Genomic DNA, 17,289 nt, shown 5'->3' on the forward strand with positions numbered 1-17,289 from the left:
CCTTCCTTAAGCTTTCTTGGAGTACTTTCCAAGGCGCTTCTAATGGTGCTAATCATAGAAGGTGTTTTGACTAAACAAATTGAGCAAAATATAAAAAGGTGAAATGTGGTTTTTGGCGAAAATGTTGAAATTTTTACATATCAAAATCTCACGAACAAAGTTTCAGGTGTTCCGATGGATCGATAGAAACATTTTGATTTAATATATACCATAGAAAAAGCCTTCATTTTTGGGGTGAAAAATGCGATCGACTCATTTTCAACAAAAACCATGAGGTATCCCTCATGGTTTTTGATCGATTTTCGACCATTCCGAAAAAGTTGAGCAAAGGTGTCAGGAAGTAACTGCTGGGCGAGAGCAACTGTTTGGTGCGACTCTGGAGGTCTAAAGCAGCTTCTAGCACGAAAAATTACTACTCAAATGCACCCAAATTTCGCTGTGGTTTGCATACTTTCGAGGAATAAAAGGTCGTGCTAGTATGTATTTAGATTGTTTCAGACGCGGGATACTCTAGATATGTCAAATTCATAGCTACATATTGTTTATAAGAGGTTTTCTATGATATGGTCATAAAAAGTTACAAGGTGGAATGTTGGTTTATGTACATGATGTGTATTTGCTTTGGGTATTGGTATTCATATACAAAATCTATGGCTGATGATGTATCTTACACATTTCGATTATGAGCTTTACCGAATAAAAGCAGATTATGGCTGCAAGCCTTATCGAAAAAATATTACAAATAAACAGAAATACGCACTAATGAGTAGTTATGGATGGTGCCTTATTTGAATCCAATCTCGCCATTGACAGCTCGTGAGTAAATGGTGTAACCTAATGCTACTCTTTATTGCTGCATTAATGTAATTGTGTGGTTGCAATGCACGGCTGACAATAACGATAACAAAGACCAATTCAGAGAAAAGATGGCATAATTGATACACTTTGTTTTCTCTCACAGAAATAAAAGCATTCACATTACTCTTGAAAATAGCACTTTTTTCATCTTTTCTATTCTTTTTGAAAACACGGAAATACAAGCATGTTATTACTAGCACCCTCATCATCCCATAAATCGTATCAATCGACTGATAACTACCACATATTGAAAACAAAAGAGGCTTCGCTTAAAGATGACGGCGACGATGGTGAGTTTATAGACGACGAATTCAGTTGGACTCCTAAAGAGGAGGCTCAAGTATTGCGCATCTTGGACAAATATCTCATGATGTTTATTCTGATAATGACCTTTGTATTGAACATGGATCGAACGAATATTTGTAAGCACTCTGTTCCAACGTAACCATTCTCGTCATGTTAACCTTGAACTTTCCGAAGCAAATGCAATGTCAGATAATTTAGCCGTGGATCTCAATATCACAAACGACGATGTAAACACCAGCATTTCAGTCTATCATTTCGTATTCACATTATTCACACTACCGTCTAATGCTGTATCGAAGGCAGTAGGCGCTCATCTATGGATCCCAACTTTGATGAGCTCGTGGGCTGCTGTTACTTGGGCACATGCGTTGATCTATGTAAGTTTTCATGTATGCGATACTTGGGTTTGCAGTGTTTCACACCTTTTTTCTCTCAAATAAAAACAGGATTTCAGGGGATTTCTTACTGTTAGAGTTTTGATCGCCATTACGGAAGCAGGATTTATACCCGCATGTCTTGGCTACATGTCTTCATGGTACAAGACGAATGAACTGGCGACTCGGTTAGCTTGGTTCTGGGGAGCACAGGCTTTAGCATCTGCAGTTTCAGGTTTAATTTCCTTTGGTGTCTTCCGAATGAGAGGTATATATGGCTTGGAAGGCTGGAAATGGCTGTTCATCATTGACGGCATCGCAACGCACATTGTTGGCTTGATTGCATTGTAAGTAGAATTGCTGGTTTGATCTTGGAGTAAGTGCTGATTGTACACAATGATAGCTTTTATTTACCTGCTTCACCGGCTCATACAGAGGGTGGTCTGCGAGGCCAAGACGGTTGGTTAACAAAGAGGCAAATCCGAATAGCCGCATTAAGAATCACTCGAGATGATGCTGCCAAAAAGGAGCACAACAAATCTATTAGCCGTACAGATGTTCATCAAGCTATCACTGACATTAATCTCTGGACGCATTTGCTGATCACGTTTCTAGGGTAAATTCGCCTGATACAAATGCAATACATGCTTGTGCTCAATGCGTTTGTTTCGTAGTAATATGCCAGCCTCACCCATTAACACCTATTTGCCAACTATTATCAAGGATGCAGGATTCTCTACCACAACAGCAAATCTTTTGACAGCCCCATCTCATATTATTGGGTTGATATTTTCAATTCTGATAGCAAGGAGTTCGGATAAACGTGGCAATGTTGTCTTTCACGCCTTGATAGGATCCATATGGGGCTTGATTGGCTTCAGCTTGTTGGAGATCCTGCCAGACTCTATTGGAAAGTGGCCATTGTATGCGGCCGCCCTCTTTACAGCCTCATCACCCTCATGGCATGGTATGCAGATTGCCTGGATGGCATCAAATATAGCACCCATAGGTAAAAGGACCTTGGCTTTGGCAGCCGTGATTGGAGCAGCAAATATAAATGGCGTGCCAGGATCGCAGATATATCAAGTGTCTGATGCTCCTCGGTACAGACACGGCAACAAGATCAACATGTTACTGCATATCATAACAATTTCGTTGTTTCTCTATCAAAGAACAAAATATGACCTGATCAACAAATGGAGAGCGTATCAATGGCGTCAAATGACTGATTTTCAAAAGAAGGTTTACAACATTGAGCATGAAGCTCAGGGAAACAACCGTTTAGATTTCAAATATCGCCTGTAGAAACACCACGTTTTTCGCATTAACCTTATCCTTTATCTCTCTCTTTCTCTCTCTTTCTCTCTCTCTCTCTCTCCTTGTTTCATTCAATAAAAGACCAAAATGCTCTTTTCGGATGTTCAGTTTCACAACAAAGACAGCCTCAAAAAGCAGGGGGGTCAGCAGTTTCATTTGGTGTGTACAATACGGTGAATAGTTTTACTAAATATTACGACGAAGAGCATGTATAAAAAGGTTGTTAATGTCAGTTTCTCAGCCGGGAAGCATCAAATGACTGACTTTTCAAGCTTAGTAATCCGAGTGACCCACTACAATGACAGCCAGTGGATCCAAATTCAGTGTATAAGTTTTAAATTTGTGATGATAAGGTTCTGGAGGTAAATCCTGGTGCGATTCATCTCCACACCAAACATGATGGGGCTGATTAGCAATGTAACACTTTTCTTGATTCGGTGATAAACTGCAGAGATCCGCTGTCGTGCTATTATGGGCGGTTGTAGTGACGCCAGTGATATCTACACTGACGTTCAAGTCGTAGCCAAGACTAAAGACATCTTTGGTAGCAACAGAGAATATGGTGCACACACTGTCTGTTGGTATCTGGGTGTGGTTGGACAAATCAAATGCCAAAAGAGCATGCTTAAAGAACAGCTGCTGCTCCTGCTCCTGCGAGCTCTTGAATACAATGGTGGTGGATTGGATTGTCTGCAGTTCTACTTGCTCATTCATGCTGCATGTCATATTGATGCGTCGAACAAAGTTTACATTGATCTTAACCACGGATATACCAAAGTTGCTGAAGGCATGATTTGTTAGCTTTAGTTGCAATGGCAGATACTGAGAACGTTCAAAAGCCTGTTTTGGCAGTTCTAGGCGTGCTTCAATGCTGCTATGAGATGTATGTTTTTGCTGCTTGTTCATGTACATGGTCATGATGCCACAATTTAGAAATTGAGTACAGATGCTGTTCCACGCTGTATCTTTGTTCTGGACATATTGATAGCTAGGCGATGTTTGAATGCGTGATTGGAATTGATTCAGGTTGAAAAAAGGCTCCAGACAGAGTCTGACAGTAGAGTAGCATGTTACTTCATTGTTAGATGCATCCTCCTTGTCTTTGTACTTCATAATAGCAACAATGCGATACGAAACTGGGTAATGTGGATGGTCAAAGGTACCCGAGAGCCGGCGAGAAGTCGGGACACGGACAGAAAACTGGATCTGATACGAATTGCTGTCTAATTCAAAAGCAGTAGTGTCTTGTTGATTACTGTTTTGCATGAGCATTGGAACATCATTCAAGATGCCGTGACTAAAATTTGTGGTGTGATCAATGGCTGCTGCTTTTCTGATCAGCTTTTCAATGTGTCTGTCTTGCGCTGTCTTTTGCCGCTTCGTCTCTTGAGGATTGTCATCTCGCTTGCACACCAATTGTTGCTCGTCCGTATCATTTGGCGTGGGGTGCCTAATAATGCGCAAGCCAGAGTTGATAAGTTGCTCATTTCTCTGATAATCAAAGAGGCCATTAGTCATGGGATGGCCAGGTCGATCTCCGTATACTTGCACATTGCCAAACAGTGCAATTCTCAAGTGAGTTACTTTGATGCGGGTTTTATTCTGTAGCTTGACGTGTCCAGTGATCTGCTGTCCTGGCAGGTAGGTAGGCAAGTACTCTTGGTATCCTGGCAGATCCAATGAGACTTTCATTTTGGTTGTTCCTTGGGGCTGTGGTTCATAAGACGGCATATCGACGCACTGCTGTGGTAGATTGCTCAGAATGGTGACTAAATCTTGAGAGGAGGACGAGGAGGGATCGCATTCCTCTGATTCATGACAGCAGTCCATTTTATAGAGACAAGTAATGATAGTAAGTGTATGATTTAATTTAAAAAAAAAATGAGAAGGAAAGAAATGTTTATCGCATGAAAGGGATATCATAGTCAGAGGAAGACAGACTTCTTTTAGGGAGTAATAATGAAAAGGAGGAAGGGTTTTGATCTGGCGTCAATCAGGGTGCTACAATAGAGCTGTGTTTTAAGGAGACACTGTGCTTTGCCAAACTGCCTCAGTCTCTTTTTCTCCAAATGTCTGTCAAATACACAGGCCCCTTTCAAAATGATGCACACTGTTGACATGGAGTTGTACGCTTTCTTCCAATTAATAATCGTTAGAAAGGAACTGTGCAGGAAATGTTGAAAAGATATATGTTTGATTTGTTAATTTTATTTACATAGTTTTTATGAAATATAATCAAAGAATGAATAATAATTTATGCAAGTATTAGTAGTAGAGTGGACTTGGTAGAAAGGAGATAAAGTCTAAATTAGAGTGTAGGTAATATAAAGCATAAGAGTAAAAGGACAGAATGATTTAAGAAGCACTCTTGGATGTAGTACGAATTTTAGCACCCCATCTGTAGAAACAGAAGGGAATTGGTAAAATGGCAATAGAGATAAAGGCAAGAAGCGTACTAGCCCATTGGTTGTTCAGACGAGCGTACATTTGGTTGATGAATAGAGGGAAAGCAGCGCCTGAACCGGAACGAATAAGTGTCTTTGCAGCCAGGGCAGATGTGACATAACGAGGGAAACAATCGATAATGTAGTTATTGGCAGCATAGTACACGATAACCATACCGTAACCGAATGGAATACCAGAGATACAGCCACCAATCCAGTGACACCAAGGGAAAGAAGTCCAACCAAAGATGAACAGAGAAATGGGGATGAAAGGAGCAGAGAACATCATACCAGGCAGACGATCCTCAGGATCAGGCTTACCGTTCTTTTGTTGAACAACTTTCCTAAACTTCTTTTCAAAGACTGGAGTGGTCAGAAGAGCAAAGAAGGTACCGACAAGGACACCAATAAAGGTCAAACCAACTTCACCATCGTTGAAACCACGAACACCTTGGAATACAATAGGATAAGCAAAGAAGAAGGCGTACAGCAAAGCGTAAATGACAGCGATATAAAGTGACATCAACAACAAGATGGGTTCAGTGGCAAGCATGACGAAGGGACGGACCAAATTAGCCTGGACCAGTTCAGAGACGGGCACAGGGAATTCTTCCTCGACTGTGATATAGGTGGGGTCTCCCGTTTCTGCTCTCATACGCTTAGCACGAGCAGCAAGAAGCTTGGGATGGTATGTTTCTGGCAAGAGGCAAACGAGAATCCACATGACACCAGCGAAAATCATATTAACCTATAAATGCATAGCATAGATTAGTCGCATGAACTTGTCAAACGTGGTGGTTTCACAACTTACCCAATAAATCCATCTCCATCCACCTGTACCAACGGAAATCCAGCCACCGACGATAGGACCCAATACAGGACCAGCATAGGGAGCAGCAGCAAAGTAGGCGATGGCATTACCACGAGTCTCGGTAGGAAAGAGATCGGAAATGGAGCCACCAGCAAGGGTTAAAGAGCAGGAAGCAAAGAAGCCAGAGAAGAAACGACACACCAAGACGGTTTGAATGTTGGTTGCAACAGCACAAGGAATGTTGAAGATAGCATAGACAAAGAGAGCACCAACATAGACGGGTTTACGACCAAATAATTCAGATAAGGGCGACCAAAGAAGAGGACCAAGCATGAAACCAAAGACCATGAGAGAGACTTGGAGAATGGCGACCTCATCAGAACAACCAAAGGATTCGACGACACCATTGATTCGGCCAGTGATGACTGAAGAACCAAAAGCAGCAGAAACTACGAGACAAGCGACAAGGATGGTGTATGCCCAACGACGTTTACTGTCCCAGTTGTAAGGACATTCTGGATCGTTGACATCCCAATTCACGTAGTGCATGACTGGACGCTTTTCAGATTGATGTGTCATGATACGAGAGTTGACAGCCTCGAGATCAGTGTGTTTTGATGGATAAGGGTTGATAGATAAGGTTCTTGTAGCGAGGACACCGGGAGGTAATTGCTCTCGAATCTGCTCACGATAAGAGCTAACTTCTTGGAGAGGAATAGGCTCATTGATGGTGAAAGTATCACGAACTGTACTTGTTTCACTATCATTGGAGCTTCTGCGTTCTTTTCTTGCTTGTAAAGCAGGGTCTGTAGTTGTATTTGGCTCTGGCATTTTTGTGGCAGGCGTATTATGTGTGATATAGTAGTGAGAGATCAGAAAAAGTCAATAAGAACAAGTAGTGTATACAGGTAGTGTGGATATTAGGCTGTGCACTACAAAATATAAATAAGAATGGAATAGAGATGAAATCAAATATTATTTTTTTTTTTGCATTAAACAACATGGCTTATTTATATACAATTCCAATCGAATCTTTTAGGCATGTTTCAAAATAAAATCAAGACATTTGTGATCTGGATCCACAATCTTCCCCTCAGGATCCGTTCAAACGGTCTAGCATTTATCCGTTGATGTAAATCATTGATTTTCGAAGCTCGAATCCCAGGAATAAACTCCGTTGAATCATCTTATTCGCGTATGTCGCCTATACCTTTTTACGCCTATTTAATACAATATCAAGACAATGGTAAACAGATGACTAGATACGGAGCAAATCTCAAATTATGCTGATTGCAAAAGAGAGCCTGTATCAACATGGGCGCTACAAATGATAGACAGGAAATCAGATGAACATACTTAAATGCCTCATATTGTGTTTAAATCTGTATGCTTGTTTTCATGCAAATCTTGTTGCTTTCCAATTCAGGTATTTTACCAAAGAATGGACGTAAAAAGGTGGAGGTGAACGGGACAATCTAAAGCATCTCAGTTTCAAGTTGTGAGTTTGGACAACCAAGATGTTGAGATGGCGGCCAACGGTTAAAGGTCATTTGGTTGTCAATGAATGATTGTCAACACATATGCGTCTAGAAGGCTAATCCAAACTTTAATCTAGGCGATAACAACAAACATACGTAATCTGTGATCGCACTTCATGTAACGAAACAGATGCTTTATGCCATGAACATCAGCTCTCACTATTGAATAGCACAAGTGTTGGAGAACATGGAGAGTTCGATGGTGCGGATGTGATTTATATTTTTAACCTTGATGCTTGGTCTCAATTATGCTATAGGTACATGATATGTCTAATGAAGCTTCTTTATAGAAAATACCTATTGGATTTGTTATTGATAATGCACACAATCAAGTGCACTGGCAATGCTTTATATATATTTCCAGATTGAAACTCTGGGGTTTAGTCAGACATGCAAAGTTGTCAAGATAGAACCACCCCTTGACTCACTTGCTATCGTTTAGTATACTTGGCGTCATTACTGCCATATGTTTCCATGTATATACAAACGGTCGATTTCGGGAAATCGTTGATTCGCAGTATATGTTATCCGTCTGTAGCGATAAATCTGAAATGAACTTAAATATGAATTTCGAGTCTTGATCAAGAGTACATGGATGAGCTGTCTTCTCTCTCACTCTCTTTCTCTTCTACCTTTCTTTCTTTCATTTTTGACATACATTTCTCTGTTCTTCTATAACGTCTATTCTGTTGATGCAATTTTATTTTGTATCACTCTGGATTTTCCCGTATTTCGCCTTGATTTCGGTGGCAGATTGTAATGTGATTTTCATCTTGTCACTGACGATTTCATGTCACTCACCAGTCGCTCCACTATTTTTCAACACATATATGTTGAGTTGGCCATCGATCTGTACTATCTGCCAATAACCTTCTAATGTACATGATACTATGACCTTCTTTGATAGGGAAGAATTCTTCATAAATCGACATGGATACAAGCGAAGACCCTCGTCGGCATGCTGCCTTCGAATTTCAATGAGCACGTTCATCAGTGTGTTTAGCTGTAGTGGCAAATGTATGAGATGTTTCGTATACATTACTCAATATTGTCTGACTGGCTGCGTTAAAAAAATCCGAAAAGCAGGTATCAACCTCTGTGGTGAGATGGTTGATATTGGCCAGATACAGTTTTGGTAAGTTTGAATATATATATATATATATATATATATACGTACGCCTAGACATTGGTTTTAATGTGTTACGGTTTATCAACGGTTCATACCATCGCGGAGATTGATGAAGCTAATGGAAGCATTATGAGTTCGGTTAAAGGAAAAAGTCATTGAAGGATAAAGGTTTGTCGCTGTTCTAGAAGATCGCCTACATTTTAACGAATGAAATCATATTCCATCAAACCATCGTATGCTTCCAAATTCCAAAACAGCAATTACAGCTAAATTAAGAAATACGTTTGTATGTCAAATTTCATCCAGTTTCGTAACATCAATAAGCTTGCGGTCAAGCCAAGGTTACCCGCTGTGATGATGAATCAAGTCGAGCGATAAGCCTGCTATCGATTTAAAACAACTGGTGACAATGATATTAACCATGGCTTTTGCTTTAATAGAATGTCCTGAGCAGCATGTCTTCCGCACAAAAGTAGCTCTAGAATCGTTGACTGTGCTCATATTCAACTTTTTGCAGGACGTATCTGAAGGCACTATGTTCATGTTGCTTGTTCACCTAAAGTTTAAAGCGATTTCCAATCATTTGAATGATGGGCTTTGTCGAAAACACCAAAGCGTGTCTATGCAACGTTTGAAAATGCAATCCAAAGTGTTGCATCTGATGGTTTTTAAGGTCGTTTTTGCATATGATAATGCGATTTTTGTTGAGAGCAATGGGATTAATTGGTTTTTGAGCACATACCCTTACTACATCTCATGTAAGGTTGCAAAGATTTAGAGGTCGCAAGGACATCAGCTAAAGATATTCTCAAAAAATCCTGACATGTCATTTGTGAAAGTTTGAGGTCTTTCTTTAACCAAATGTTGCTTTTTTATAACCTGTTCCATGGGTCTAAACATATACAACCAGAGTTGTCTGATCTGATGCTACGGATGGCATTCCGGGACGAATTTGAAAAAAAAAAGCAGAAACATTCAAAGTATAAACGGGAATTTGATTCATACAGTGGCTTATTCCAGATTTGACAGATTCGTATAACATAGATGGATGTTTGTATCACAAAAGTAGATCTCCCTCTTCTTCGCAACAGGTAAACTATAAAATATCCATCTGCCTTTTCATCTTGTGCATCCATCCATCTTATTTTACTACTCATGTTCATCCATCCATCCATCACATCACTTTTCCCTGTTGAATGGATTGAAATGAATCAAGGCATCATGCTTTAATGAATCGTTTAATACTATGGATGCGGCGACACTCATTTTAGCCCCTTCATTTCATCAACTAACATTCGAATCACATCATTATTAGAATTTTTTTGTGCACTTTCTAATATGGTCAGAGTTTCCGTCTTGAACGATTGTTTGAACAACATCAACAACGCTGAGAAGCGTGGAAAGAGACAAGTTATGATCCGTCCCTCTTCCAAGGTCATTGTCAAGTTCTTGTCTGTCATGCAAAAGCACGGTAAGTTGTTGCTACTTTTTGAAGGATTTGAAATCATCTCGGTTCTGGGGCACACACACACATACATCACCCCGTAGTATAACTAGCTGGTGTTTGCTTATTACCACGAGCATCAACCTTTAAATCTGCGGTAGAATAACTTCATTCTCTTACACTTGCTCAACTGATTATCGTGTTGAGTATTGTTTATAGAACAGATACATTTTATGATTTCAAATCCTTTCAGAACCTTTATTTCTTGATTCATTTGCTCATCTTTTACTTCTCATTTCAGGTTACATTGGTGAATTCGAGGAGATCGATGATCACCGTTCCGGTAAGATTGTCATCCAACTCAATGGTCGTATCAACAAGTGTGGTGTCATCTCTCCCCGTTTCAACATCAAGCTCCCCGAGCTCGAAAAGTGGACCGCTAACTTGTTGCCTGCCCGTCAATTCGGTTACCTTATCTTGACCACCTCTGCTGGTATCATGGATCACGAAGAGGCTCGTGCTAAGCACGCCGGTGGTAAGATCCTCGGTTTCTTCTACTAAGCTATTCTCCTGTTTTTATTTCAAAATATAAATAAAAATTGAGGTATCATAGACATCCAACTCCATCCATACAGGCAATTGCTTTATCTAATTTGACATGTGTTATTGTGAGTTGATTAGCCTGACAGATAATGTTGATTGTCATTATGTAAACGTTTATTTATGCTTTGGATGGTTCTCACTGAGGCGAAGCGAAAGTAGAGAACCAACCTGCGCAGCGGCATCTCGCGCTGCCGATTGTCCTTGCGTATCTTATCAAAATACTGCTACTTTCATGTTGACCCTCCACTTATACATGAAAACCCTTCATATTATTTGTGGACCTGATTCTTATGTGATGCTCTACATCCATATACACGTAGCCACTTCATATACAGGCAATTAATGTACTGGTATTTCCCCTTTTTAGTCCTTAGTGTCCCTGATACAGCAAAATCTGAATGCATATGAGCTGCGTTTTCTTGCGTTCAAGGCCTTTTTAGATGGTCAGAATAGCATCAAACAGTTGCTCTCATCTGGTAATTATTTTCTGACATCTTTGCTCAACTTTTTGGAGACCAAAAAGCATGAGGTACCCCTCATGGTTTTCATCAAAAATCAAACGATCGCATTTTTCACCTTGATAACGAAGACTTTTATTATGGTATATCTTGAATCAAAATGTTTCTATTGATCTAACGTATTCCCTGAAATCATCTTTGTGGGACTTTTGATATGTAAAATTTCGACATTTTGGCCAGAAACCTCTTTTTAAACTTTCATAAATTGCTCAATAAGTTTATTCAAAGCATCCATCTTACTTGGTACCATTGGATGCGCCTTGAAAAGCACTCCAAGAAAGCTTAAAGAAGCATGGGATAATTATCCCGCTTTTATAGTCGAATCTGGAAAAATAGTTCGACCAAGTCGAAGAATAGCAAAATCTGTCCAATCTAAAACAAGCTGCGATTCTAGGCTTGAATTAATTTTGGCTGGTGGAGCCGGCTGGCAGACTCAACAATGCCCTTTTCATCATGAAGGCAATACAGTAATAGATGCTTTTGAAGCGTATGGAAAGTAGATAGCAAATTACATAGCATTGTTGTTAGCCATTCTATTTTTCTTGCATTCTATATTTAATAACGCCTGTCTATCAAAATACTTGTTAGACCAACTTCTTTCCTATTTGAGGCGTTGAAAGCGTCTAGTAGGGACCATAAATTTATTACATTACGATGAGCATCTCGACTCTTTGGTCGATGTCCTGGCCTACGCTTTGCTTTGGTGGAAACCAACCTACGTTCAGGTGGCTCGCTCTGCCGCCAGCCGTTGGCCAATATTGCAAAGTTAATAATAGCTCAATTGTTAAATGAAACTTGATTGTTGATTGATAGTAATTTGATATAAAATCTCTAATCATATATGAACCATGCCTGTCAAATGTCTGGCAACTCAGGTTTCATATAAGAGTTGTAAAGGTGTCTAGGGACTGAACATTTATTATGTTATGATGATGTGTGCTTGGCATTTGATGGTACAATGTAATCGTTATTGCGAGATATAGAATTATGGTAAATACTTGAATAGGATTTGCAGTTGTAATGTTTAAATCTACCCGATAGCAACATGTTCTCTCATGGGCTTCCAACAGCATTGATTGCCTTCAGGATTGGCATCGTATCATGTTTGCCAGCCAAAATAGATTCAGTCTCCGACGACCTGGTTTTTTGCTCGAAATGGGAATTTTTGGTCCATTTTCGACTTCCTTGAACTATTTTCCAAGTGTCGACTATGTAAACTGTGATGATGACCCTGTCCTTCCTTAAGCTTTCTTGGAGTACTTTCCAAGGCGCTTCTAATGGTGCTAATCATAGAAGGTGTTTTGACTAAACAAATTGAGCAAAATATAAAAAGGTGAAATGCAGTTTTTGGCGAAAATGTTGAAATTTTTACATATCAAAATCTCACGAACAAAGTTTCAGGTGTTCCGATGGATCGATAGAAACATTTTGATTTAATATATACCATAGAAAAAGCCTTCATTTTTGGGGTGAAAAATGCGATCGACTCATTTTCAACAAAAACCATGAGGTATCCCTCATGGTTTTTGATCGATTTTCGACCATTCCGAAAAAGTTGAGCAAAGGTGTCAGGAAGTAACTGCTGGGCGAGAGCAACTGTTTGGTGCGACTCTGGAGGTCTAAAGCAGCTTCTAGCACGAAAAATCACTGCTCAAATGTACCCAAATTTCGCTGTGTTTTGCATACGTTTGAGTAGTAAAAGACAATAACAGTATGCTGCTCGCTCGTATAAATATTGTTTTTACGTTTACAGATGTGAAGCATTGTAGAGGAGTCGAACCCACATGCACGGGAAGTTTATAAAGGTAGTTCACAGAAGATTGCTGTCAAATATTTTAATTGTGCGTTGTGATGGCGGAGAATTAGACGTTGAGAATATGAGCCCCTTGATTTGAGATTGTGAGTCTTTTGAAACAGGCCCTCATAATAACGATCTGGCGTTGCCAATTGATGGATATTGCCGTTCAATGTGTAATAATTATGTCAGGTTGATGATCTTTCTCAATACACACAATTATCCCATCCTGGTTTTCAGGCATTACTAGATGCTTACCAATAACCCTTATTGCATATACTCTCCCTTAATTCAAATTGCATACGCGTATTGCTGTCGATACAATGATGTAATTTTTGCAGAATGATCAGATCAACAAACGGATGCCATGCCTGTCTCTGTCAATTACGTATCTCTTTTTCAGTAATCCTGTCTAGTTTCATTGGATGCAGATCATTCTTAAGCCCAGCGGCCTTCTATTTCTATATTTCATGCTATGTATGTATCATGATAGCGTCATTGATCAGTGTTTATTGGTTGTTTTATGTTTTCTACAATAAAGAGAAGAAAGGTACACAAACGTAGGTCATGATATGTCAGGTGCAGACTGTAAGAGCTTGCCATTGGACAGAATACTAGCACATTGGGAACCACGATAACAACCAAGAGGGTAGGTTTGTTGATTTCTGTCGCTGAGATTGCTGCTGCTCGTAAGTAGCTGTTGAAAGGTCTGTAATACTACTGTCCATACTGCCGCAATCATCTTGGTCTCCATCCTCCATTCTACAGGATGAGGGGTGATAGCCTCTTTCCCTTAGTAATTGATGTGTCCAGAGCAAGTAAAGCCCCTCATCATCATCATTTGGGCTTATTGTAGATGGTGTTGTTGTAGATGTAGTCTGCATGTAATTAAAGTCTAGATCATCAAATGGTACCATTTAGTCACGTTGCACCACTTGTAACATTGTTGATCTATTACACACACATACCAGATGATGAAGACGAGAACACGGAGCCATACTGCGGATGGGTTGCGTACGGTAATCTAGGTGAATGGGTATTTGATTCTAGTGTGCTATTGTCTAGTGTGGATCATGTTAGATTAATCATCGTTAATTGCAAGTTTCAATGTACCTATTGACTCTCCAGAGTCATTGACTAGAAATGACAGTGTAGACGATGATGGCGTTGGAGGTAGTTCTGGCAGATAGTTTCTTTGCGATGAATAGTGATGAGACAAGATTGACTATACAAGACAGGGTTCAATTGGCTGATTTGCATACTAAAGGCACTAAAAATTCACCTTTTTCTCGTCGTCTTGGTATAAAGAGGGCGATGTATGAAAGTGCTGGATGATATTATAAGACATGGTGTATGAAAGAGAAAAAGATAACGCAATCAGAAAGTGAAAAAGAGACGCAATTGATAGCTTTTGCTATCTATTTATACGTATTTTTTATAGAGTTTGTTGTAATCATGACAATAATTTATAACCACCGATAGAACACAAGAAGTGTCGGTTTATTAAATTCACAGATGATACAAAATAAAAAATAAAAAATAAAATAAAAGCACAACATCTTTACTTGGTATGATTCAATTTGTAAAAGCGAGTAGCATTTGCAACAAACAATTTTTCCTTATCCTCCTCTGTCCAGTCTTTTATAATGTCGCATAGTATTTCCAGCCATTGCTGCCACTTCAATTCGTATTTTGATAGCTCACACACAGGCCAATCACCGCCAAACATTAATCTGTCAATACCAAATGCATCCCTGGCCACCTGGATGAACGGCTCCAGCCATTGTGCCACTTGGGCCTGTGTTTTATGGTCGTCCACCTTGAACTCGGTAATGAGACCTGATACCTTGCAATAGACATTGTCCAGTCTACTCAGACCGTGCATTTGCTCTTTCCAGAATTCAAATCTCGTATCTCCCGGTTGACTATCGCAAGGCGGCTTCCCCATGTGGTCAAGCACAAATTGGACACGAGGACACTGTGCTACAAGTGATTTCAAAGGAGGAAACTGTTCAGGAGAATCGTTGCAATTGATGTTCAAGTCAAAACTCAGATTATACGATTCCAGAAGCTGGACACCTCGAATAAAGTCGCCATGTAGTACCCGCTGAGGATCCTTGGTGGGATCCTGGATCAAGTAACGCACACCTTTTAATCTGCTGTTGGTGATACGCATTAACGTACGCAGGTAACCGTTTACATGATCACCTTGATGAACAGGTGCGAATGCTACGATGCCGCCAATACCTCCAAATACCTCGGTTGATTGTAGTTGCTCCGCGTATTGTGTGATCCAATCTGCCTCCACTAGACCGTGATGGCAATCCACATCAGTTTCTACATAAATGGCTTTATCCACATGCACTTTCTTTACTTGTTCAGAGTATTCAGTTGCGTCTTTGTGCGTATCGAATGAGCTGCCTCTCACCCAGGACACGTTGACTTTATCAGGATGCCAGAAATGAACATGTGCGTCGACGATGGATTTAGGAATGGGCCCCATTGTTGTGGATAAATGTAAGAATGATGAAAAAAAAAAAAAAAAAAAAAAAAGAACAGTTTCTTCTGAGACAAAGCTAGTTTTATATAATCATCAGCATTGTGCTACTCTGCAATGGAGGTTTTCCTGCTCTTAATGATGCTTTTCCTGCACACCTAGGGGTTTTTATTTGCAAGATACGCGCCGTTTTCTCCGAGGATGTTCACACACTAAAAGCATAAATGACCTCCAGCAATTCGTTTGGTGGGAAATTTCCAAGGGCTTCTCGTTTGATCCTGTATTTGTTTGGTGATGCATTCTTTGGTCAGCACCATAGCCTGACACTCTAATGCATGTTTTTGAAGGCACGAAAAGTATCCCATCATTTGCAGTGGTGTTGAGCATTAAGCGGCATGCGCATCCATTATCACAAAGCATTTGACGAGAAATTTTTTCTTGCATGATGTACTTTACTTTGGTCTTACAGAAAAACTTTTCATCCTGGCCTGAGCACCAGATCAAACAGAGATATGCAAAGTAATGAGCAACTTTTTACATCTATCAACCACAAGTGTTGAGTGTCTAACAAATATATGCCTTGCTTAAGAGGCATTGAATGAGTATCGCTTTTCGAAAGAGAATCTAGCTCTGGGTGTCTACTGAACATTGCGGATGCTAGCTACTCTTTGCATGGTTTGATTAAGCCATCTTTTCTCAATCAAAAAGCATATTTGACACTAGAATTTCCTCTACGTAATCCAAGAACTCGATATCTTATAACGCACACAAGCATAATGCCGTTAAATCAAGGTACCGAATGAATCAATGACGATTTGCGGTGACTGGTAATAACCAAGACGCGCAAGCGTTCTGTGGATTATAAGGTTGCTTTGTATTGCATTTTGTTCCAACCTACTCTTTAATCAAAAAACATATTATACAATGGTATAGACCGGCACTATTGTTATATACTCGCACTATTACTCACCTCGTCGTGTTTATATAGGCTCTTCGTATTGCACCCGAATCACACCCAGAGAAAGCTATCAGTACCTTGAGTACTACTCATTCAGAATTCGGTGGCCATGATACATTACGTTATGGTACTCGTTCGATCAAGACTGAGGTCTTGCCCGGTCATCCTCTCGAAAGCAGATTAAACCAAGTACGTATATATCCATGACCATGCGCTTGGAAATGTATTGACGATGGAATGAATAGTGGGATGAAACACAATGGGAGTTGAAACTGAATTTGGCGCGTCAAGCTTATGGTATGCATGCACCTGTAAAGATGATGATGGAAAAGAGTATAGTTGAAAAGGTAATTACTATGGCCATGGAGTGTATGTTGCTGTGGATACTGATGAGCGAGTGCTTTTTCTTTTTTTTTTTTTTTTTTCTTATTTTAGCGTCAACGTATGCCTGTTCTCCCCTCCTCCAACATGCATTTAGATATTCTAATGGGAAAGGATGAGACCATTGATTACGAAGATTTCCTCAATGGTAAGGATACTTGCTGGTTACGACCATGACATGCTTTTACTAACTCATTTCATTAGATCCTGCCATGTCAGTCGATTCTTTGGATATACATGCAACTATGGAACACAAATTGAACTTGAGAGTTTAAGATATAGCTTAAAGAATAAATATTTCGTTGAAATGTACACA

General features: G+C 39.8%; 7 protein-coding genes across 7 annotated transcripts; 3 read left to right on the top strand and 4 right to left on the bottom strand.

Moving 5' to 3' along the window:
- Positions 1-1,042: 1,042 nt before the first annotated feature.
- Positions 1,043-2,843, top strand: ATC70_011541 (uncharacterized protein; the record flags this gene model as incomplete). Its single annotated transcript, XM_064830731.1, has 5 exons — positions 1,043-1,280; positions 1,354-1,541; positions 1,611-1,885; positions 1,942-2,154; positions 2,213-2,843. The coding sequence occupies 5 exons, from the start codon at positions 1,043-1,045 to the stop codon at positions 2,841-2,843; spliced, it is 1,545 nt and encodes a 514-aa protein (XP_064683233.1).
- Positions 2,844-3,128: 285 nt separating this feature from the next.
- Positions 3,129-4,685, bottom strand: ATC70_011542 (uncharacterized protein; the record flags this gene model as incomplete). The annotated part of the gene is made up of 1 exon (XM_064830732.1): positions 3,129-4,685. The coding sequence occupies one exon, from the start codon at positions 4,683-4,685 to the stop codon at positions 3,129-3,131; it is 1,557 nt and encodes a 518-aa protein (XP_064683234.1).
- A 525-nt stretch (positions 4,686-5,210) lies between these two features.
- MRPL2_2 (54S ribosomal protein L2 mitochondrial) lies at positions 5,211-6,941 on the bottom strand (the record flags this gene model as incomplete). Its single annotated transcript, XM_064830733.1, has 2 exons — positions 5,211-6,047; positions 6,111-6,941. 2 exons carry the CDS (start codon positions 6,939-6,941, stop codon positions 5,211-5,213), a joined length of 1,668 nt encoding a protein of 555 aa, XP_064683235.1.
- A 3,174-nt stretch (positions 6,942-10,115) lies between these two features.
- Positions 10,116-10,782, top strand: ATC70_011544 (uncharacterized protein; the record flags this gene model as incomplete). The annotated part of the gene is made up of 2 exons (XM_064830734.1): positions 10,116-10,248; positions 10,523-10,782. The coding sequence occupies 2 exons, from the start codon at positions 10,116-10,118 to the stop codon at positions 10,780-10,782; spliced, it is 393 nt and encodes a 130-aa protein (XP_064683236.1).
- Positions 10,783-13,751: 2,969 nt separating this feature from the next.
- Positions 13,752-14,485, bottom strand: YEA4 (golgi uridine diphosphate-N- acetylglucosamine transporter; the record flags this gene model as incomplete). Its single annotated transcript, XM_064830735.1, has 4 exons — positions 13,752-14,032; positions 14,106-14,198; positions 14,251-14,362; positions 14,420-14,485. 4 exons carry the CDS (start codon positions 14,483-14,485, stop codon positions 13,752-13,754), a joined length of 552 nt encoding a protein of 183 aa, XP_064683237.1.
- A 213-nt stretch (positions 14,486-14,698) lies between these two features.
- On the bottom strand, positions 14,699-15,640 carry ATC70_011546 (uncharacterized protein; the record flags this gene model as incomplete). Its single annotated transcript, XM_064830736.1, has 1 exon — positions 14,699-15,640. One exon carries the CDS (start codon positions 15,638-15,640, stop codon positions 14,699-14,701), a length of 942 nt encoding a protein of 313 aa, XP_064683238.1.
- Positions 15,641-16,558: 918 nt separating this feature from the next.
- Positions 16,559-17,248, top strand: ATC70_011547 (uncharacterized protein; the record flags this gene model as incomplete). The annotated part of the gene is made up of 5 exons (XM_064830737.1): positions 16,559-16,561; positions 16,623-16,781; positions 16,838-16,939; positions 17,028-17,121; positions 17,178-17,248. 5 exons carry the CDS (start codon positions 16,559-16,561, stop codon positions 17,246-17,248), a joined length of 429 nt encoding a protein of 142 aa, XP_064683239.1.
- Positions 17,249-17,289: the final 41 nt, after the last annotated feature.

This window comes from Mucor velutinosus (genome assembly GCF_035048745.1).
Source record: "Mucor velutinosus strain NIH1002 chromosome Unknown tig00001564, whole genome shotgun sequence".
Taxonomy (NCBI): Eukaryota; Fungi; Mucoromycota; class Mucoromycetes; order Mucorales; family Mucoraceae; genus Mucor; species Mucor velutinosus.